At 43.2% G+C, this 22,522-nt stretch overlaps 2 protein-coding genes across 2 annotated transcripts; one reads left to right on the forward strand and one right to left on the reverse strand.

The window, feature by feature from the left end:
• Window positions 1-92: 92 nt before the first annotated feature.
• hspa14 (heat shock protein family A (Hsp70) member 14) lies at window positions 93-9,110 on the forward strand. The gene is made up of 14 exons (XM_085376809.1): window positions 93-192; window positions 1,976-2,056; window positions 3,381-3,463; window positions 3,988-4,036; window positions 4,636-4,741; window positions 5,580-5,673; window positions 5,751-5,855; window positions 6,619-6,780; window positions 6,923-7,078; window positions 7,346-7,448; window positions 7,542-7,757; window positions 7,943-8,107; window positions 8,839-8,906; window positions 8,996-9,110. Exons 1-14 carry the CDS (start codon window positions 136-138, stop codon window positions 9,072-9,074), a joined length of 1,524 nt encoding a protein of 507 aa, XP_085232935.1. The 5' UTR covers window positions 93-135; the 3' UTR covers window positions 9,075-9,110.
• A 4,299-nt stretch (window positions 9,111-13,409) lies between these two features.
• prl2 (prolactin 2) lies at window positions 13,410-16,426 on the reverse strand. Its single transcript, XM_085376339.1, has 5 exons — window positions 16,405-16,426; window positions 15,981-16,168; window positions 15,325-15,432; window positions 14,890-15,069; window positions 13,410-13,604 (listed from the first exon to the last, which is right to left on the reverse strand). Exons 1-5 carry the CDS (start codon window positions 16,424-16,426, stop codon window positions 13,410-13,412), a joined length of 693 nt encoding a protein of 230 aa, XP_085232465.1.
• Between the last annotated feature and the right edge of the window lie 6,096 nt (window positions 16,427-22,522).

Consider the following 22,522-nt stretch of genomic DNA (forward strand, 5'->3'; position numbering starts at 1 on the left):
AAATAAATAAACATCAATACTTCAGAAAAAATACATGCTTTTGTTTTGAACTACTCCAAGAAGAAATTCTTCCGGTTCAAAGGTGAGGAGAACCGGATCCATGTTTGTCGGTCTTTTAGGCTGAGGGCTGGCAGCATGTCGGCGATTGGGGTTCATTTCGGTTATACATCCGCTTGTGTGGCGATATTTAAGGTGAGTATCGCTTCATGAAACCTCGCATGTCGTCTTTGATGTGAACATTTACATGTCCTGAAGGATGGCGGTGCTCGATAAGCTGCTGGCAGAGTGAATATAAGTCAATGAATTGTTTCAGTTAGTTCAGTGGGTAAAATAAGGAGAGAGGATTGCATCCAGATTCTTCATCTCAGATTAATAACTAAGCATTTTAAACTGGGACACAGTTTGGTGCTCCGATAGGACATCGATGCCAAACACATGAGAAAACTGAGTGTCCAGTATTGTACTTGGACAACATCCACCTCTGACACCACCTTAGAGTCCAGCTCCACCCCAACATGATTTAGAGATGACCTTAAACTCCTGGATGGCCTTCCCGAAGCCCCGCCCCCAACCTTATAGTGTGGACTGCAGGGTCCAAGTGATTTAAGTGAACTTCCAAGAAAAAGGGTCAAATATGCTTGCTAAGGAAACATGAACTAAATATTAGTGGAGTTTATAATGTTCATATTTCAGCTTTTGTGTACATAAAGTCACACAGCTGTGTCAGTGGATGGAGAGGCTGTCCTCTGAGCCCCTGAATGACTGACCTCCATCGCTCAGGGAGAGCCCCTCCACACTCACACAAAACCAACTTTTCGCCGCTTGTATCTGCAATCTAAGTTTTTGCTTTTTTAAAGAACCAGAAATAATAGTGTGAACAAAAAGATGAGATGAACAGATTCATGGCATTTCTCAACAACGATGCGCCATCTGGTGGCAGCATAACATTTAGGACACAACATTTGGGTATCAATAAATGTAAAAGAATTAAATTACATGACGAGTACTTCTGGACTAGTGACATCACTGCTGACGGCGAGTAATCGCGTACATCCCTGGTTGAAACTGTCACAGCTGCAAACATCATATTAAACTTTAGAAAGATTAACAATGCAGCATCACTCAAGTTCACATGTGTGTAAAGGCAGACGAGTGAATACTGTGCAGTGTAAATCAGACTTGTGCTCCCAGCCTTTGCTTTTTAAAGTCATTAAAGATTACTTTGTCCACGATTCAGACTAAAGGCGCTGACAGGCTGACGCTTGGCCTGCATGCTTGTTACTGTAAAAACTACCCAACTACCCTTTTTTATACAACAGCCTTAACTTGTTACAAAGTGCACAAAGGAACACAGAAACTGCACCCAGGCCACTGCAGCCTTTCAGCATGTTGGGTCTTAAATCCAAGCAAGTTTTAGAAGTTTCACATTTTAGGAAACTTGAAAGCAAAAAAATGAAAACGTTGGAGTCTACCAGGCTTTTTGCAGCTGCGTCATTGCTGCCTTCCTGTAATGGCACATGTAGACGATACAAACTAAGTACCACAAACCTTAATTAGATATTACTTTGAGGAGGCTGAACAGCCTCTTGTCTCCTTTCATTTCACGATTACACAAAACCTTTCGTGACTCTGATTATTAAGGCTCAGTTCACATTTGTGCTGCATGTTAATTTGAGGTTTTTCAAGTAATTCAACAGTAAACCAGTTTAGGACAGTGATGTCTTTCCACTCCAGTCAAACAACAGTCTTATGGCATGTAGTCAAGGTTCCTTGGGCCAAGCTGAACTCCTTAAGGAGCCCTACGGGGACTGAAGTCTTCTCTGCTTTTTCACAAAGATCTGCAGCTTGGATTCATACATGAAATATATGTGGATAAGTGAGCCTGGAAATCAGCTGCTGATGCATCTGAATATCCAAGAGTTTTGAGCAAAGTATATATTTAAGTGTTTCTGAATGTATGCTGCGTGTTGTTTAGGATGGACGGGCTGATGTGGTGGCTAACGATGCAGGAGACAGAGTAACGCCAACTGTGGTGGGCTACAGAGACACTGAACAGGTACGACTTTGGCTTCACTTCTTGGGTTTGTGCCTGACCCATGCACTCAGTCTTTCCTGTTAGCACTAAGGCAAGGCAAGGCAAGGCAAGGCAAATTTATTTGTATAGCACAATTCAGCAACAAGGTGATTCAAAGTGCTTTACAGAGACATTAGAAACAAAAGCAAATAAAAAGCAGGATTTAAAATTGATTAAAACAAGCAAACAAACTAACTAACTAAACACACACATTCACACCTGTTCACGCGATCTGAACCCTTATCGTAAGGGGAGCTACCAGTCCTTCTGTGGACGAGCTACTTTCTATTTTAAATTCCCTAAGCATCATATTGGCTTTGCACAATGTCTGTATAGAAGAAATGTTGATGACCAATCAATGAAACATATTGCTAAAATATTTGCAGTGTTAAAAGTAACTGAGAAGTTCCTCTGTTATCACAGGTCACATGTTTCTGTGGTCATGGTCTTGTCATATCACCTTATAGTGTCTAGCATAGATCTGTCTCGCATAGATCTGTCTAGCATAGATCTGTCTAGCATAGATCTGTCTAGCATAGATCTGTCTAGCATAGATCTGTCTGCTGTTTGGTCTGAGGAGCTTAGAAACAAAAGCATCTGGACTTCAAGTTGCTTGAAGACGTTTCACCTTTGCGTCTGTCCTTCTTATCCTCCCTCGCTGGTGTCTGATCTTCTTTTCTGTGCATCTTTGCTGATTTTATAAAAGCCCAATTAGGATAACCACTCCCTCAAATGTTCCCTCTAAGCCTGAAGGGAAAAAGAAGGAACACACATGTAAAGGAAGCACTCAAAACATGCGGCTATCCTAATTGGGCCCAATCACATCCTGGGCCATCTGACCTCAGGAAATCACATGATAGGGTGGGGCCAGGTTTCACAATGAGCTCACCCGAAACTCTGGCTGATTGTGACCCACACCCTTTACACACCTTGGCTCATGTGATTAGAGGATCATCAGGGGTCCTTTTGTCCCTCTGTGGGGGGGAAACTCCCACTGAGTTTAAATCTGGGACTCTCCACCATCTGACCCTCAAACTGAAGAAGCTTCTAGGATGAGAGGTGAAACGTCTTCAAGCAACTTAAAGAAGTCCAGACGCTTTTCTTTGCAAGCTCCTCAGACTACGATGACCTGGATGACTGAGAACCTTCACAGACACGTCTGCTGTTTGCTTTTTGGGTTTTGGAACTTGGAGAAGATGATTTTTTGCATTGAGGTGCAGAATTATTCTTACATTACTGACGGCTGCTTCCTGCACCTGTGAGATATCTACTGCAGCAGCCTTTTAACCTCTGACCTCTTCTGCAGATTGTAGGTATAGCAGCAAAACAGGGACGGGTCCGCAATGCTGCCAGCACAGTCATCAAAGTGAAACAAGTGCTCGGGAGAAGGTGACACAGCTGACGATGTTTTGTTTGCAAATGTGAAACCTACATCATATTATTGTAATTATTAATAACTCAAAGGAAAAAAGCAAGATTATGCAGCTCTAACATAGAAAATAATGATGATGATGATGATGATGCTTGTTCAGATTGATTGTATCATCACACGTGGACATCAGTCTGGTTTCTCCTCTGGGAAAAACAGTAACACTGTGGCAGGAACATGGAGGCTCCTGTACTCGCTGCTACATCCAGTCAGACACCTGAGACAGACCATCAGCTGTTACATATGAGAGGATGGCTTTGATCCATGTAGCAGTTGCTCAGTGAGCTCCAGTAGAAAGGAAACGATGTTTTTGAGACAGAAATGACAAAAGTTACATTTCTGACAACATTTGTACTCATGCTGTGATAGTTGTAGCCTGAGTGAGGAAGGAACGAGTGTTGTTATTATTTATTATCCTCGACATCCTGTGGACAGCAACTCATAACTGTGTGTGTGTGTTGTTTCTTTCTCTCTGATTGAAAAGCTTTGATGACCCAGAGATACAAAGGCACAGAACGGAGACCAAATGTCAGGTAGGTTTCACCAACAACCCTCTGAAAGAGCCTGCAGACCAAACGCCAGGAGATCCACACAGTTTGGATCCTGGTGTTTTACAGATGGCAGGAGGCGGTGCTGAGCCAGCTCGTCTCATTTTCAACACTTCTTCTGTGCTCACAATTTTAAAACGTTGCCTCAGGTCTTGTTTGATTTAAAGCTGATGATCCATTAATGTTAAACAGCCCTGTGTCACACTTCTCCCTCCTGACTACATCCTTAGATCACAGCTCCATTTACTGACTCGTATTGACAGGATCCCTCTGATGTTGGATTCAGTAGATAATGAGTGAATTGTTCTGCAGGGATTTACAGATAACTGCAGTTTGTTTTCTTATTTACATTTTACACATAATCCTAACTACACACTGGCATTACTTACACTGAGAAGCATTATAGCATTATATTATCATTATTCGTTTTTTAGAAGCTGCCTTCAGCGGCACACATGCTGAGATTTAAACTTCCTGAAAATGCCAGTTTATGGTCTGTGAGAGAGTTTCTCTAGAACGATCTGTGATGACGGCACAAAAACACAGTTTGGTTTTTGGAGTCTGAGGATGTTTTGTGTGTTTAGGTTGTCAGCAGAGAAAACAAACCTTTTTATGAGATCACATCAGGACAGCAGCCAAAGTATGTTGCTCCAGAAGATGTCGCAAAGCTCATCTTCCAGAAAATGAAAGGTAAATCTGTTAGTGTGAAAATGTTCGTCATTATTTCCAAGGAGCCAAAGTTGCTGGTAGATTTATTATTTTTCATGTGGTCTTCAGTGATGGTCCTCCAAGCTTTCTGCAGCCTCGACGGCCAGTGTCCTGCAGGTTTCAGAGCTCACCCTGGCTCAGCACACCTGATTAGTTCATTACCAGCCTCTGGAGAACTTCAGGATATGTTGAGGAGGTCATTTAGCCATTTAGATCAGCTGTGTTGGATCAAGGACATCTAAAACCTGCAGGACACCGGCCCTGGAGGCTTGGGGTTCCCCACCCCTGCTGTTGGCAAAGTCTTACTCAACAAGTTCCTGTTATCGCACAACACCGCCCCGAGGCGACAAAAAACGCTTCATATAAGCTTCATACAAACACGTTTTTGTTTTTACAGTTTATATATTTTGACATATTATTTCTGGGGCAACATTGTCAGCTTCTCACAGCGTGTGGTCCTGATAATGTGTCAGAAATTTCCCACCATCAAATCGTCCTCATTGGACATCTGATACTTTTGAAAACTCTCTAATCGACTGACATCAGTTAAGTTTGCATGTCCTGGGCGTGTTAAAGTGTGAGAGCATCTGTCCAACAGCTGAACCGCGTCATGCAACAGAACGATGCACGGCTATTACACAGTGACTGAAAGTGGACTGAGCAGTGCTGTAATAATGTCCTGGTGTTTGTCATGTGGGCTTGTTTCACTTCAGAAGGATGAGATTTTGTAATGTCCTGATACGTAAAGCCTCAGAAATGAATTGTGGGTATTCAGTTTTCTGTAAAGTAATCACCCGACTGATTATGGCTGTTTCCACAGAAACGGCTCAGTCGGCTCTGGGAGGCTCGGATGTAAGTGACGCTGTCATTACTGTTCCCTCAGAGTTTGCACATGCTCAGAAGCGTGCTCTTAGGTAGGTGCATCTTTTTTATGTCACTTTGAAAATATGCATCTGTTTCAGTTTTTAATCGTCACCTCTGTTTCCTTCAGGAACGCGGCTGAAGCTGCAGGGTTCAATGTCCTGAGGCTAATCCACGAGCCTGCTGCTGCTTTGCTGGCCTATGACATCGGACAGGAGTCGCCGTCAGGGAAGAGGTGTGTTTTAGGAAAGGAACACCTCAGATTTCATTATGGTCACTGGTTTCAAACTGACGTGGTCGGCGTGTACCCGAGCCTACATGAACTCTCCTGAATCTAAGGAGGATGGGACTGCCGTTACTTCTACCACCTGATCCAACTGGTAGAATCAGCCTAACATTAGTTTGGGCTCCTCACAGCTTGGGGTCCTTTGTAAGCTGTGTTGGCGAGCAGGGATCGACGCTCCTGCTGATCCGACTTACGGCGCAGATGTGAATGTTGTTTGGAAAAAACTTTATCCAACAACATGTTTAAAAAGCTGGAGCATCTAAAATCCTTGTGGGAGTTCTGCTCGACCTCTTCCACTGATACCTGCTCGACTCCACTCGAGTAGGTATCAGTACCACGATGTCCAGGGGTCGTTATAGCAACCCAGTCCAAAGTCCAGTGATGTCATTTGTATGCAAACACAACAAACAGCGGAGGACACGTTAGGCGTGGTCTCATGAAGGAGACGCTTTCATTACTCAGTGACGCCACTGACTAGCCAATCGGTGGTAGGCTGTCTGCTGATGTCACATTTTTAGATCGGCTCTGATTGCTGGGAACCTCGAAACGAAAAAACTACCGGGTACTACGGCCAAGTGGAAACCCCCCAGAACCCCACCCACAGCCAGCAGAAGTAGTGCGTGCGTGCGTCAGCTACCAGCAGACAGAGCAGTCACCGTTTGAATGAATTTTCCATCTTCTTGTCCTTTAGCGATGCGTCCTGTCTCCACAGTCACGTCCTCGTCTACAAGCTCGGTGGGACGTCCCTGAGCGTGACAGTGCTGCAGGTCAATGGAGGAATGTTCCTGTGTCGCAGCGCTCACACTGACCACAGCATCGGAGGAGAGGCTTTCACTCAGGCCTTAGCGCAGCACCTCGCCTCAGAATTCAAACGGTACCAACCGAACATCAGAGTCTGAACGATTTACTGAGAAGGACCAAAGCAACAGACGAACATCTTAAAGATTTTTCTGTATGTTTGAGTCCGTGTAGCTGTCCTCACTGTGTGTGTGTGTGTGTGTGTGTGTGTTGTACAGCACGTTTAAGCACGATGTGAGCTCTAATCCTCGGGCTATGTTGAAGCTGATGAATGGTGCAGAGATGGCTAAGCACTCCCTGTCCTCGCTGGGTTCAGCCAACTGCTTCGTTGACTCCCTTCATGATGGTATCGACTTCGAGTGCAGCGTCTCGAGGTGAGCTGTTGTGTCGACGCACAGATTGTAAGAATCTGAATATTATCGTTGGCTGAGCCTGAGCTGAAGCTGGACGTGGAACGAAACATTTGAGATAAACGTTTGAAAGCATAAAGCTAACGAATAAGAACTAAATGAAATCAATTGAGCAGCAGAATTAAGGGAAAAGTCGTTTGTTAAATGACTTTTCCAAACACACATTATCAGGATTCTGATAACTGAGATGTTTTGTCCTTCGTGACGACCTCTGTGCGTTATTTCTTTCAGAGCTCGATTTGAGCTGCTCTGCTCTTCACTCTTCAACAAAAGCATCCAGCCAATCAAAGCCGTCCTCGAGGAGGCGGGTCTTACACCTCACAACATTAGCAAGGTACGGCGTGCAGGTCTTTACTGATGCACGAGTGATGGCATAGCTGTGTGTTAAATAGAAAAGCCGCTCCTCGATCGCTGCCATGTGTTGCAGGTGGTTCTTTGCGGCGGCTCGGCCAGAATTCCTCGTCTGCAGCAGATGATCCGTGAAATGTTTCCGGATGTGGAGCTTCTCAACGCGGCACCTCCTGACGAGGTCATCGCTGTGGGCGCAGCCCTGGAGGCGGGCCTGCTGGTCGGCAGAGATGGCCTTACCCCAGAGGAAGACTCTGTCACAGTGGATGTGTCTTCCACTGACGTACTAGTAAAAGTACTCAGACCTCAGATAAACATCTTATGTTGCACATGGTCTTTGTTGCATGCACATGAACATAAATGTTTCAGCTCTGCAGAGCTAGTCTTTGTACACTACTTATGTATTTGTACATAATATCATTCGTTAATACTGTAATCGATTTCTAACGGCTTCTGTCTGACCTTTGTGGTGTGTTGGAGGAGATGGATGAGTCTGGAGCTGAGATGTTCACGGTTCTCCTTCCTGTGGGCACACCCCTCCCTGCCCACAGACATCACATCCTCAGGGGGGACGGAAAACTGTCCTCGCTGTGTTTGGAGATTTACCAGCGATTCATCACAGAGCAGCCGGAGAAGCTGTCCAAGGTAAGCACAAACAGACTTCCTGCTTCCTGTCTGCCTGCTGGTGCAAGTCACAGTTTACGAACTGCTTTAGAAAAACGTCACAACAAGCTGGGAACCATGTTGGCCAAAAGTCCGGTGACGTCATTTGTTTGCGACACAAACACAACAGTGGAGGACATGAAGGTGAAAGCACGCTTGTTAAGCTGATGTTAAGCATCTGCACCTTGTTGCCGAGCTGGACAGAGACGTCCTGCAGCAGTTTCTGAGGTTCATCTGAACATGTTTCTCCTCTGATGATATGAGAGAGAGAAAAACTAAAGTCTAAGCAGAGACTTCGTCCTCTCCGTGGCCTCGTGCTCCTCTCAGCACTGATGGTGAAGTGTCTCCTAGAACAGATACCCCGTGTTGTCACTTACCTGGACAAGACCAGGTGCACTATGGGAAGCAAGCCAGAGTTCATGATTTGGCCAATGTTCTCCTGGGAAATCTTGGGTCCATGTGGATGTTACTTTGGCACATAGTACCTCAGCATTCTCTCAGACCACATACACCCTTTCAGGGAAATGTTTTCTCTGAGGTGTTCCTGAGTTTTAGGCTTGGCCTCTAAATTCCTCAGATCGCCTCGGGGGAGAGGTCTGGTTTCTCTGCTTAGGCTGCTGCCCCTGTGATCCAGGATGGATAAGCCAGAGAAAATCATCATTATTATTAGAATCACTGTCAGGTTCCTGCTTATGTTTGTGTCTGTGTCACAGATTGTTTTTAGAGACCTGCAGCCCACAGAGGAGAGTCACAGCATTGACACTGTGGTGACCATGAAAAGGTATTTCCTTCCTGGGTAACATCAAGAGTCACGTGATGATGATGATGATGTTGTTGCAAACATGTATATGTTTCTTCTTTATGTTGCAGCGATGGCTCCATTCATCTTTCCTGTGTAGAACAGGGCACTGGAAGGTCAGAGGTCGTCACCATAGCAGCTGCATCGTGACGTGTTTTCCAAAAAACAAACGAAGCATGGTCTCAGTGCGATGTTATTTTCTGTTTTTTACCCAATAAACGTATTAAACGTGCGTGTTTCTGACTCTTTGTTCAAACTGACTGCAGCACGTTTGTCGTCACGTTTGTTCTCTGCTGTAGTTTAACAGCAAACATTTGTAAGCACAGCTAAGACTGAATACTTATGTCAGTTATGATCATCTATAGAGAGTATGTACCTGTATGGTTCATAATGAAAATTGCAAGTCGATGTATCCAAGTTGTACAAAGTGTAAATGTTTAAGTGTGTGTTTATAACACACACGACAAATGCCTGACAGTATCCGCTCAGAAAGCCCGCAGCCTGATGCTGGACTCGAACTCAGGACCTTCTTGCCGCTGTGCTGCCAGGAGTTGTTGTCGTGTCGAACGGTTAAACAGTCTTGGTCCCAATCTCTGGACCACAGCACAGGATGAGCACACGCACGTGTTTCGTTCAGCTTCCTGTAGTTGAAACTTAGATCAGCGTACAGATTACTGCTGTTCGCAGACTCGTTAATATGATTTCTGCTTTCCACAGTTTGTGAAGCAGACAGGTGAGGTGAAAGGTCATGAAGTGTCCTTCTACAAACAGCCAGGGCTTAAAGTGGTCCTCAACAGACCAGTGCACCGACACACCGAGGCTCTCAGCAGGGAGACGAACTATAATTCATCTTTCATCCTTATCCCGCTGAAAACACAACGTCCACACAAACAGGAGCATCCATCGAGATCTTCATCAAATATCAAACTGCTGGAAAGCTTCCACGCTGACAGCATCACAGCTGCTGCACATCAATGATGCAAATTTCCTGCTCCACCAAATCCCTCGGGTGGAGCTGCCTAACCTGTTTTGACTGCACTGCCATAAGGTCAGGATTTCTCTCATTGTTTGAGGGTTTATCGAGCTCTTTGCTTGTTTCTTTTTCTCCGCCTGTCCTGTTTGGCTCTTTTGCCATCAGAATTATTGTCTAAAGGCAAAGAACCAACGGATTTACTTTACCAACTGGGCCATCCCAGCCTTGCCGTATTGGTCTATTTGATTCACCTTTTATTGTTTACTTCATTTAATTTTCACTTGCTACACAGACTTGACTGGGAGAAGAAACGGGAGAAAGAAAAACAGGGACGGGGATAAAGGGCAAAAACCAACAAAACCAACAGACAAAAACACATCTATCAATCACCTGGATCACCTGCTGAGAAAGAAAAGAGAGAAAACAAGCAAAAAAAGAGCAACATAATAAACATGATCGCAATAATCTATGTGAATATGACAGTAAATATTAAACATTATTGTGCAGCACATAAGATCAACAGAACACAGTGTGCTTTGAGGTAGGAGCCAAAAAGGGTGTAGTTTGTGGGTGTGATCACCCGTGTGTACACCTGTGAGCATGGATGCGTTTGTTTTTTGTTTTTTTAAAAGGTTCCTTCATGTAATGATCTGCTAGAGGGTGTGGGGGGGCCACAGCCCCGTCCTCCAGGGCATGAAGCAGGTATGGAGGAGATCAAAACTCCAGACATCCAGAGGCCCCCAGAACACAAGAGACCAAGGAAGACCAACAGAGGGGCAGCCGCGCCACTGTCCCAGAAAGAGCTGAGGAGAGTCCCAGATGAGGGCTCACTCAGCAGCCGCGGAGCAGAAGCCAGGGGGAGTTGCAGTGACGCACCCGTGAGCTCCGCCGGCAGCCAGCTGCGCCTGAGTGACCGAGCCCCAGGCCGAGAGGCCGGGGGCACCCCACCTCCGAAGTGGCCCGAGCGAGCCCCAGGCTCCAGGACCCGATAAGCGGCCGCCAAGGAGTGAGCCGGTGTGTACCTGGACGCCCATCCCCAGACACAAAGAACCACCAACGCACCGATGTCTGAGGGAGTCCGCCACCGGCAGGGGGAGTGGTGGTGGGGGGAGATAGGCCTCCAAACCTTGTTTCTTTGCTTGATTCCTAGAAACTTGGTCAGCTCCTTTTGTGTCATTTCTTTGTTTTGAGCTGTTACAGTGTATATTATTAAAAACAGTTTTATTACAGTGTTATTTGTAAATCAGGGTGGAAAATAAGTATTTGGTCACCTCAAACAAGGAAAATCTCTGGCTCTCACAGACCTGTAACGTCTTCTGTAAGAAGCTTTTCTGTCCCCCACTCGTTACCTGTATGAATGGCACCTGTTTGAACTCATCATCTGTATAAAAGACACCTGTCCACAGCCTCAAACAGTCAGACTCCAAACTCTGCCATGGCCAAGACCAAAGAGCTTTCGAAGGACACCAGGAAAAGTATTGTAGACCTGCACCAGACTGGGAAGAGTGAATCTACAATAGGCAAGCAGCTTGGTGTGAAAAAATCAACTGTGGGAGCAATCATCAGAAAATGGAAGACATACAAGACCACTGATAATCTCCCTCCATCTGGGGCTCCACGCAAGATCTCATCCCGTGGGGTCAAAATGATCATGAGAACGGTGAGCAAAGATCCCAGAACCACACGGGGGGACCTGGTGAATGACCTGCAGAGAGCTGGGACCAAAGTAACAAAGGTCACCATCAGTAACACACTACAACGGCAGGGAATCAAATCCCGCAGTGCCAGACGTGTTCCGCTGCTGAAGCCAGTGCATGTCCAGGCCCGTCTGAAGTTTGCCAGAGAGCACATGGATGATACAGCAGAGGATTGGGAGAATGTCATGTGGTCAGATGAAACCAAAGTAAAACTTTTTGGTATAAACTCAACTCGTCGTGTTTGGAGGAAGAAGAATACTGAGTTGCATCCCAAGAACACCATACCTACTGTGAAGCATGGGGGTGGAAACATCATGCTATGGGGCTGTTTTTCTGCCAAGGGGACAGGACGACTGATCCGTGTTAAGGACAGAATGAATGGGGCCATGTATCGTGAGATTTTGAGCCAAAACCTCCTTCCATCAGTGAGAACTTTGAAGATGAAACGAGGCTGGGTCTTCCAACATGACAATGATCCAAAACACACCGCCCGGGCAACAAAGGAGTGGCTCCGTAAGAAGCATTTGAAAGTCCTGGAGTGGCCTAGCCAGTCTCCAGACCTCAACCCCATAGAAAATCTGTGGCGGGAGTTGAAAGTCCGTGTTGCTCGGCGACAGCCCCAAAACATCACTGCTCTCGAGAAGATCTGCATGGAGGAATGGGCCAAAATACCAGCTACTGTGTGTGCAAACCTGGTAAAGACCTATAGTAAACGTTTGACCTCTGTTATTGCCAACAAAGGTTATGTTACAAAGTATTGAGTTGTATTTTTGTTATTGACCAAATACTTATTTTCCACCCTGATTTACGAATAAATTCTTTACAAATCCTACCATGTGGATTCATGGATTTTTTTTTTCACATTCTGTCTCTCACAGTTGAAGTGTACCTCTGGTGCAAATTACTGACCTCTGTCATCATTTTAAGTGGGGGAACTTGCACAATCGGTGGCTGACTAAATACTTTTTTGCCCCACTGTACATGTATGTGTGAGGATGTTTTTAATGCTTTTGGTAAATGTTAAATGGAGCGGTTCTTCCATCCATTCTCTTCCGCTCATGTTTACCAGGATGACGAGGGTCTGAAGCCTATCACAGGGCAAGGCTACACCCTGGACAGGTCACCAGTCTGTCACACAGAGACAGACTGGTGACTCACATCCCCAACCCTAACCCACACCTGTGGGCAGTTAAGAATCACCAGTTAAGCGGTTCATTGGTCAGCTGGCTTCAGGAAAACCGTTAATTCATCGTCATCATCATATATGTAAACGTGCTTCTTTTTTAATTAAACCTGAGAAACCACCAACATGTTTTTCATCCCATAGACTGAAATCAGGAACTTCTCTTAAAATGATTTAACAATCTGCTTCAGACTGTCAGACATGTAATACTGTCTGTTATCCCTCGATAAATAAATGCATTAGGTGTCATGTTTTTGTTTTTGTTTATGTCCTTTACTGTCTTTGTTTTTTACGTTTAGTTACAATGTTTCAGATTTTTTATTAGGACAGAACATCGTTAGTTTTTGTCATGATGCTGTGATGATGTGACCTCAGTGTATTTCTGCACCTTTTCTGTAGAAACAACAAAAAAGACATGATTTTGAAATATTTATATAATATATTGAAACAGACGATTTACAGGTTTCTCTTATAATAATTAGTGATTCTGTGCATTCATCGCACCCTGTCTGAGGATGGAAAACATTCTGACAGACGGGGCGGCCGTTGTATCACTGCAGTCATGATGAGATGTTTCTGATTCTCTATAAGTAGAAAACAAAACCTTCAGCTTTGTCAAGAGTTTCTAGCTTTTAACATCCATCCTCTGGAACAATACGACACTTCAGGATCTTCAGGTAGTTTTGGACCTTGTTGGAGTCTCGGCGAAAGCAGTAGAGGAGCTCGTAGTCTTTCATTAGGCGCCACTCAGCGCTGCCTGGTGCCAAGAAAGCCTCAGGAGACATGAGGCTGCTGACAGAGTTACTTAATATTCCCAACATCTGCATCTGGTGTGAAAAGAACAAAACATATGGATAAGACAAATTGTTTATATTGTTGTGTGTTTACTTAGTTTCTTTCACCCACTTAAGTAAAAAATTACAAAACAAAGTACTACACAAACAGAGACAATCTAAACTGTGCATATGCTAGTGCACACACATCAGTGCCTCTGTCTCGCTCTGTCTCTGTTTCTGCCCTGGTTGAATTTTAACTGCAGGAAAATAAGCATTTGAACATGAACATGAACACAGAGCTGTGTGAAGCATCATAGATTAGACTGCTGCCCTTCACAGGCTTAAATATACTACAAGAACATCTGCTGGTCACCGTCAGTCTGTGCTCACATCAGTGATTACAACAGGAGAACGATCTCAAGGCAGCTAGGGTAGTAGTGCATGAGGTCCTTCAACATCTGTCGAACAATGCTCAGGATTGTCTATGAGGCTGTTGTGGTCAGTGCTATCCTCTGTGCTGATGCATGCTGGGACGGCAGGTTGAGGGTAGCAGAGGCCAGTAACGCTGTGGGGACGGAGCTGAACTCCCTTAGGGTGGTGTCAGAGAAGCGAATGTTGTCCAAGATAAAGACAATGTTGGATAACACCTCCCACCCGCTCCATGACGTGCTGGCTAGCCACACGAGCACGCTCAGTGAGAGGCTGAGATTACCCATAATGCACCACTGATCGACACAGGAAGTCATTCCTGCCTGTGGCCATCTCCCTGTACAACTCCATTGAACACACTGTAAACACTGCAATAGTTACATCTTTTCGCACACGCTCTACTGTAAAATAGCAAATGACAAAGTTCACAGGTTAGAGTCAAATGTCAGTCATAAATATTACACCTCTGTAATATTCTTTATATTTATAATTGAGTGATTTGTATATATTAGTGCTATTTCTTAAATTTGTAAATCTGTAACATATTGTATTGTTTGAATAGCTGAGTCTGTTACTGTTACTGTACTGAGCAACTGTAACCATATAGTGTCCTTATGGATTAATAAAGTATTCTGAATGCGATCAAGCTAATCGTTGGTAACACAAAAGCCCTCGTTCAACAAAGTGTCTGAAGCTTGTCAGTGACCAGCTGAACCCTGATGAGAACGAATGTGTGGAAGGATCATCTGACATGGAGCTGACAGAGAAACTCAAACTACCACTGAGAGTGTGTACTGCTCATTTCTTTGGGGGACAAATATTTATTTCCTCCGCTGTGTATGTTTTGCACACACACACACACACACACACACACACACACACACACACACACACACACACACACTACCTTCTCAACTACTTTCTGTACTCCTTTCCGTAGCTCATGCACCATATCACTCATTTTAAGAGATTTATTGGAGCTGAAGTCAATGAAGTCGTGGAAGTGCGTCATGCTCTGGTGGAAATGCCACAGAGGGTCCCTCCACGCCACCAGGAGCTTTAGAATCACCTCCGTCAGCTCCTCCCTCTGTAGTGACATACATGTAAATTATGGGTGTGACTAGAGTGGGATTTGTACCACTGAGTGTTACTGTAATATCATAAAGAGCAAAGGGAAACAAATTTACAAAATTCTTTATCATTTGAAAGGAAAACATGTTTCAAACAGCTACAATGTTGTTTATGACAACAAAAGAAAGAACCTGAAACACATGACAAGACTCCAGGTGTAAATATGATGTGCATAGTTGAGAGGGATTAACTTTGAAAAAGGTGAATTTACCGCCATTCTCTGAGCGTTCTCCTTTCCATTTGGGGTGAGGATGTTAGACGTGTGACAGTTGCGACTGACCCGGCCAATCTGATTCTTACTGGGCAGGAAGTAAAGCTCCTGGGAGGACAAACATGAATGAAATGTCAGAGGTTAAATATCATCTAAATGTCAAACGTGCCTGGAGCACAAAAGCAATGAATGACTTAATACGATGTCTTGCTATCTCTGTATCCTTACTGGTGTCTGTCTGTACAATAGATGCGTCTTTATCACACATTCAATTCAGTTTTATTTTTATATGGCGCCAAATCTTAACAGTAAACAGCATAGCAGACTATACATGATACAGATTTATGTTAGCAAGTGTGGGCGAACTGTGAAAACATCTCGTACAGCTCAGTTAACAGTAAAAAAGTTCATCCTTGCATTTAATTAGACTGAAAAACTGTCTCATCAGGTTGGATTCTGCTGTTCTAACAGGATGACTGTGCGTGTATCTAATAAACTGATAATGCAGTGTTTGATTGACTACGTTATGTAAACCTACAATGTCTCAGTTAAAAGGCATCTGCAGACAGAATATCATATCCTCATGTCACAATCAAGCTTGTTCATTAAATATCGTTTAAAAAGCTTTTTCTGACGACTGCAATGAAGAAACATACAAACTCAGAGTGAAGGTCATTTGAAATGCTGTGCATTCTGGCTGAGTGTTGGATGACCCGGTCAAACAGGTTAGCCAGGGAGAGGACGTGACACCCAGCCTCGGCATTCGTACAGAGGGGGGCTGCATCCAGACTGGTCGGCTGACTGCAGAACACCAAGCACAACAAACCTACCAAGACCACAGAGACTAGGAGAGACAAAGGACAATTCAAAACATTAGTCTCAACCTGAATGTAATCTATTACTAAAGAACCTACCTTTTGAAAGTGTAGATGTATTTTTTTTATATTTAAGGTAAGACGAAAAATCAGGAAATAAAACTCCACTATAAAGTCACACACATGGGGACGATTGGATTACATGCAGATAAAGACACAGTCCATCCTTTCACCTCCTGTATGCACAATTCTGTTCCTGAAATACCTGATCGGATGTTTCCAGGCATCCTGCAGAGAAGGAGATCCTGTCTTAGAGCAGAGAGTGCAGATGTGCTCCTATTCCAAACCTGAATGCTTCATGTGAGGGTCAGACAGTTTCCCCTTTACACTCTAATATCAAAGAGAGGGAGGGTGGGCGGAGAAACATTAATAGTGATCTATGCTGTGATTTGGGCGACACAATAATAAATAATAAAACACAGTGTTTCAAAAGATGTTTGTCGGTTTTTTAAATGCATATTTGTGACAAACTGTTTTTAATAATATACATTATACAGTGGATGGGCCAGGCTCTTCTACAAAGCTGTTGTCTGTAACAGAGCTACACTGCATGAACTTCACTGTCCTCTGTGACAAAAACCGTTACAACACAATGTTATTTCAAGCATCAACTCTGGATTTAAGGTTACAGTGTAGCTGAATTCACTAAGCAAAAGTTATGCTTAATATTTGATAAGAATTTATATCGACTAAATTCAATTCAGTTTCATTTATATAGCACAAAACAAGAATCACTTCAAGGTGATTTAAATGTTCAATAATACTGTGATAATACAGAGACTCCAGTTTGTGCATGTAAATGGAGAGTCCTCTTCACACACTGAGGTTAATTATGGAGTTCCACAGGGTTCAGTGCTAGGACCAATTCTGTTTACATTATACATGCTTCCCTTAGGCAGCATCATTAGAAGACATAGCATACATTTACACTGCTATGCAGATGACACCCAGCTCTATCTGTCCATGAAGCCAGATAACACACACCAATGAGTTAAACTGCAGGAATGTCTTAAAGCAGCGGTCTCCAACCTTTTTTGCGCCACGGACCGGTTTATGCCCGACAATATTTTCACGGACCGGCCTTTAAAGTGTCGCAGATAAATACAACAAAATAAAACTAGTACCGGTACCGAAAAAAAGAAAATTTATTCATAACACACGTGAAAAGACCCAGGAAAACCGAGTAAACGATAAAAACTATAACAAAATAACGCTGAAAACTGATAAAAACCCTGAAAACTATACATTTCACACCTGAGCCTCAACTCTCGCGACCTGGTACCAAACGACTCACGGACCGGTACCGGTCCGAGGCCCGGGGGTTGGGGACCGCTGTCTTAAAGACATAAAGACCTGGATGGCCGCTAACTTTCTGCTTCTTAATTCAGATCAAAGGTTATTGTACTCGGCCCTGAAAAGCTTAGAAATATGGTATCTAACCAGATTCTTACCCTGGATGGCATTACCTTGGCCTCCAGTAACACTGTGAGGAACCTTGGAGTCATGTTTGACCAGGACATGTCCTTCAATGCACATATTAAACAAATATGTAAGACTGCTTTCTTCCATTTGTGCAACATCTCTAAAGTTAGAAATATCCTGTCTCAGAGTGACGCTGAAAAACTAGTTCATGCATTTATTACTTCCAGGCTGGACGACTGTAATTCATTATTATCAGGAAGTCCTAAAAACTCCCTGAAAAGCCTTCAGCTGATCCAAAATGCTGCAGCAAGAGTCCTGACAGGGACTAGAAAGAGAGCAGATTTCTCCTGTTTTGGCTTCCTGTTAAATCCAGAATTCAAAATCCTGCTCCTCACACACAAGGTCTTAAATAATCAGGCCCCATCATATCTTTTAGGATTAGGCTTCAAACTTTCATGGCGGGGTATGCCAGTGTGTTTTGTGAACAGACCCAAAAGCAGACTCAGCAGGAGACGGAACTCAATTTTAAATTCAAATCCCAACAACAGTCACCTCAGGGCGCTTTATATTGTACAGTAGACCCTAAAATAATACACACAGAGAAAAACCCAACAATCATATGACCCCCTATGAGCAAGCACTTTGGCAACAGTGGGAAGGAAAAACTCCCTTTGAACAGGAAGAAACCTCCGGCAGAACAGGATGAGGACTTATGTAAACTTTAAATACTCACCTTACAGTGAAGATCCTTATCTTTAAATATAACCACTTGTCTTCCTCTTCTGTCTTGTCTTTCATCATCTCTGAGTGAAGTGATCTCTTCCCTTATTCTTTATCTTTATTCTTTTCCCTGCTTGAGAAATACATCAGCTGTGCCTTTAGCTAGCAGACACAGTGTGCGACAGGCTGCACACAAACGATTTGTGTGTTTGCTGATATTTGTTGAACTTATAGAAAAGCTCCTTTTGAAATGACCAGACACTCATCAGTCGCTTTGCGCCCCCTCCTCTTCTGTTGGACGGGCTACAAGTCCCAGTCTTGTACCAAAGAGTGATGTCTAACATCGTTGCACAAGTTGATACAGATGCAGTCAAGAGAATTTACCGTGGGCAAATATAACATATATAATAGATATAACATCAGGAAATTACCTGTTTTGCAAGTATCTTTATGACTCTGTGTAATTGTACATACTCTGTCTTCTACTTTATAATCAATATCTCAAAATATCGTTATATTAATGTTATATTCATTGCAAGTTTTGTTGTCCTCTTGGCCTGACCTTTGAAAAAGTCACATTCAGAATAAAGAATATATGTATAAAGTCCCTTTGCCACATAAGGACTGCAGCTACAACTGTGTGACAGAAATGCTGTTTCTGCCTTAAAATAACTTAATAATAATAATAACTGACACGAGATATGTTTGATATCTGTGTCACAGATTATAGGCCAGCAAGTCATTTACAACCATTTACAGACAATCTTCATTTTTGTTGTTCGGCACAACACCGGCCCATAACATGTAAAATTATATTTACTAAGAAAAAAGTAATAATATGACCGATGAGCCTGCAAGTGCATCGGCCCACTGAGCAAATGTCCAGCACGCCAGAAATCTCCCCTCAAATGTCTCAAACCAAAAGTGACCTGTTTTGGAAATCTGAGGAGTAGAAAGTACAGATGTCGGTGTCAGAAAAGAAATACTTAAGTCCAGTTACCTGAAAATTCTACTTAAGTACAGTAATGAAGTATTTGTACTTTGTACCACCTCTGAAACTGAAAAACATCCACACATGACCAGAAGCAGCATGATGTTCAAAGACCTCAGAACATCACCAACATTTAGCAACTTCACGAAACAATAGAGGAAGTATTGTTATCAGATTGATTATAGAGTGAATTGATTATTAATTATATAGTTACCTCTTGTCTTATTCATTTATTACAAAGCTTCTGATACACATATATACTTCTACTTAAGTAATAATAATGATGATTGTATTTATATAGCGCTTTACAATTCCACTATTTCACACACTGGAGGAGGCAGCTACAGTTGTAGCCACAGCTGCCCTGGGACAGACTACGAGGCTGCCATATCGCGCCATCGGCCCCTCTGGACAACACCAGTAGGCGGTAGGTGGAGTGTCTTGCCCAAGGACACAACCAGTGTTGACCAGGACAGACAGAGCAGGGGGATTGAACACAGATGAGCGTCCCAACCCCCTGAACCACGGTCGCCCCCGACTTAAGTAGAAGTACAGATAGGCGTGTTAAAAATTTGGGGTTCAAGCACTGATTCACTGATCCAATTAAATGTGAAAAAGTACAGGTACTGAAATGCACTCAAAGTACGACGTATAAAGTGCTGTTTGAAGGATTTTTCTACCAGCTGTCTTTGTTTGAAGCTAACTGAACCTTGTGCTATATGAATATAATAATAAAATAATATTAATAAAGGAGAATACAGTGGAACCCCGAAATTAATTTGTTCCAGAGGGTCTTTTTCCTTTTTCCATCGCCTTTTGAGTGAGGCGATGCTGGCTGAAGACGAAGTTCTTGGTGGAGGAGGAGGTGGTGGAGGTTGAAGAAAGCATGCGTATGCATGCATACATACGTACATGTACATGACATTATGGAATGTAATTGAATTTGTTTTGATTTTCTATTTTATCTATTTCGTTACGCGGGCATTTTGCCGTACCACGGGCAGAAATGTTGCCGTTAAGTGCCTCCGTAACTTGAATTTTTGGTTAAATGGGGTAAACCAGGGTTCCACTGTATCAACTTTTGCATGTTAGGGTACCTGGGTCGTTGACCCAGTGTGCTGAGTTTTGCATTATTATTGAACTTGATTTTGTCTTTTTTATTATTATTTCTAGTCTTTGGGGTTCAGTGTTGGAGTTTCTAGTCTTCTGGTTTCTGTCGCTGTGTTGCTCTGCCTCTGTCAGCTGTATCTCCTTGTCAAGTCTGCATCTCTGTGTTTCCTGTGTTACTTTGAAAGTCTGTCTCATGTCAGTGTTTCTAGTTTTGCTTCCCTTGTCTCGTTAGGTCTAATTTCTCTTAGCTGTGCTCTCCTCCTGTGTCCCATTCCCTCGTTATCCCTCTGTGTAGCCCTTTGGTCGTTTCATGCTCTGTGTTCTGCCTGTTTAAGCCCTTTTAATGTTTCTAGTTTAAGTGAGCTTTCTGTTTTTCTGCCGTGTAGCATTAAATCTGAGTTTGAGTTTACTCCGTGAGTCTCCACTTTGGGTCCACCGATCCTGCCTGTCGCACACAGTACATAACAGGAAGCCTAACATCAGTGGAAAAGAGTCATTTCTGTTGTGAACTCCAGCAGATTTTCTGAGTACAGGTTGTTGCTGGCAGACACACTGTGTGATAAAATGCACAAGGAGAGTTTATGAGTTTGCTGATATTTGTTGAGCTGACAGAAATGTGCTGATAGATATTTGGCATTACCTTCCATGTAAAAACATGTTACTTCCTTTATGATCCCTCTTGTTTTTAACTGGATTATTGAGACCTTAACTTAGGCTACGTTCACACTGCAGGTCTTAATGCTCAATTCCGATTTTTTGATCAAATCCGATTTTTTTGTCTGCTCGTTCACACTACAAATAAAATGCGACAGCAAACGCTCTCTAGTGTGAACGCTCAAAGCGGCCCGCATGCGCAAAAGAAGATGTCACACACAACGCGCTCTGTTTAGACCCAGAGCAACAGTATTGTTTGACTGATGGCCCTTAATATAAAGACTTCGGTCTTCACGTTTCCCAATTTTTGCTTTAAGTTATTTTGTTATTTACATAATAATGTAAATAACCTAATAATGACCCTTATTGCTGTTTAAGAGAGGAGCGCTGCTTCAAAGGATAGCTGCAGATTTCTGTCAGAATCTGCAGATTATACAGTACAAATAAAATGTTTACGTTGTCTTCCCAACAGTTTCACTGACATCTACACTGGATGGCCAGGAAGCGTTCGCGATGTCTTCTCGGGCGCTTCTCTGGCGCTGATAATTGGCTTCAGTCTTGTGTCGGTGACGTAAAAGGCGGATTTAATGCGACTTGACCGTTCAAACAGCAGTCGCTTTCTAAAACATCGGATATGTATCGGATTCAGTACCACATACGAAAGTGACCCAGATCGGATTTGAAAATATCGGATTTGCGCCGTTCACACTGTCATAGCATGATCGGATATGGGTCGCATAGGGTCAAAAAATCGGATTTGATGCGCTTTCGCCTGCAGTGTGAACGTAGCCTTAAAGACACCTGGACTAAAAATGCTGTTCTGGATCCCTCTGCCTCACTTTGACCATGAGTATAGCACTGTAACCAATGGACAAACTGCATGTTTTGGGTTAAACCTCATGAAATGAAACCATTTTGAAAATGTCAGGAGAAGAAAGTTCAAACCTTTGTGTAAAAATGTCGAGAGCAAAAGTAAAAAGTTTAAAAAAGAATCCAGGTAAGAAACACTTACCTGGATGATTGAGCATCAAGACATACCAGAAAATTCCACTGAAGTACAAGTACTTAGTCACCTTAGTGTTACTTAGTGTTACAGTGTTAAACTACAAACAGATGATTTTGTACTGACTGGTAACAACTGAGTTAAGAGATGAAAGTGTGGATCATCTCAGCAACACTCAGTCGGTAATAATACTAATAAACTTTACACCATTATGTTACCGATCAGATGTTACGTCTGACCGTAATATTGAGCTTCTGTCAGATGTTTCTCCAGGATGCTTTGAAAACATAAAAATATGTCTTACAGAACAAGATACACAAAATACAGGACATAAAAGTTTTAGAAAGCCTTTCTGTGAACGTATGTTTGAGGCTGATAATGAGTCAGCTGCGGGGGTCTGAGCTTTTATAATGAGGCAGGTTT

The sequence above is a fragment of the Diplotaxodon limnothrissa genome, linkage group LG17 (genome assembly GCF_057381915.1).
Source record: "Diplotaxodon limnothrissa isolate DT_005_m linkage group LG17, D_limnothrissa_male_GT1.1, whole genome shotgun sequence".
In the NCBI taxonomy this organism is placed as follows: domain Eukaryota; kingdom Metazoa; phylum Chordata; class Actinopteri; order Cichliformes; family Cichlidae; genus Diplotaxodon; species Diplotaxodon limnothrissa.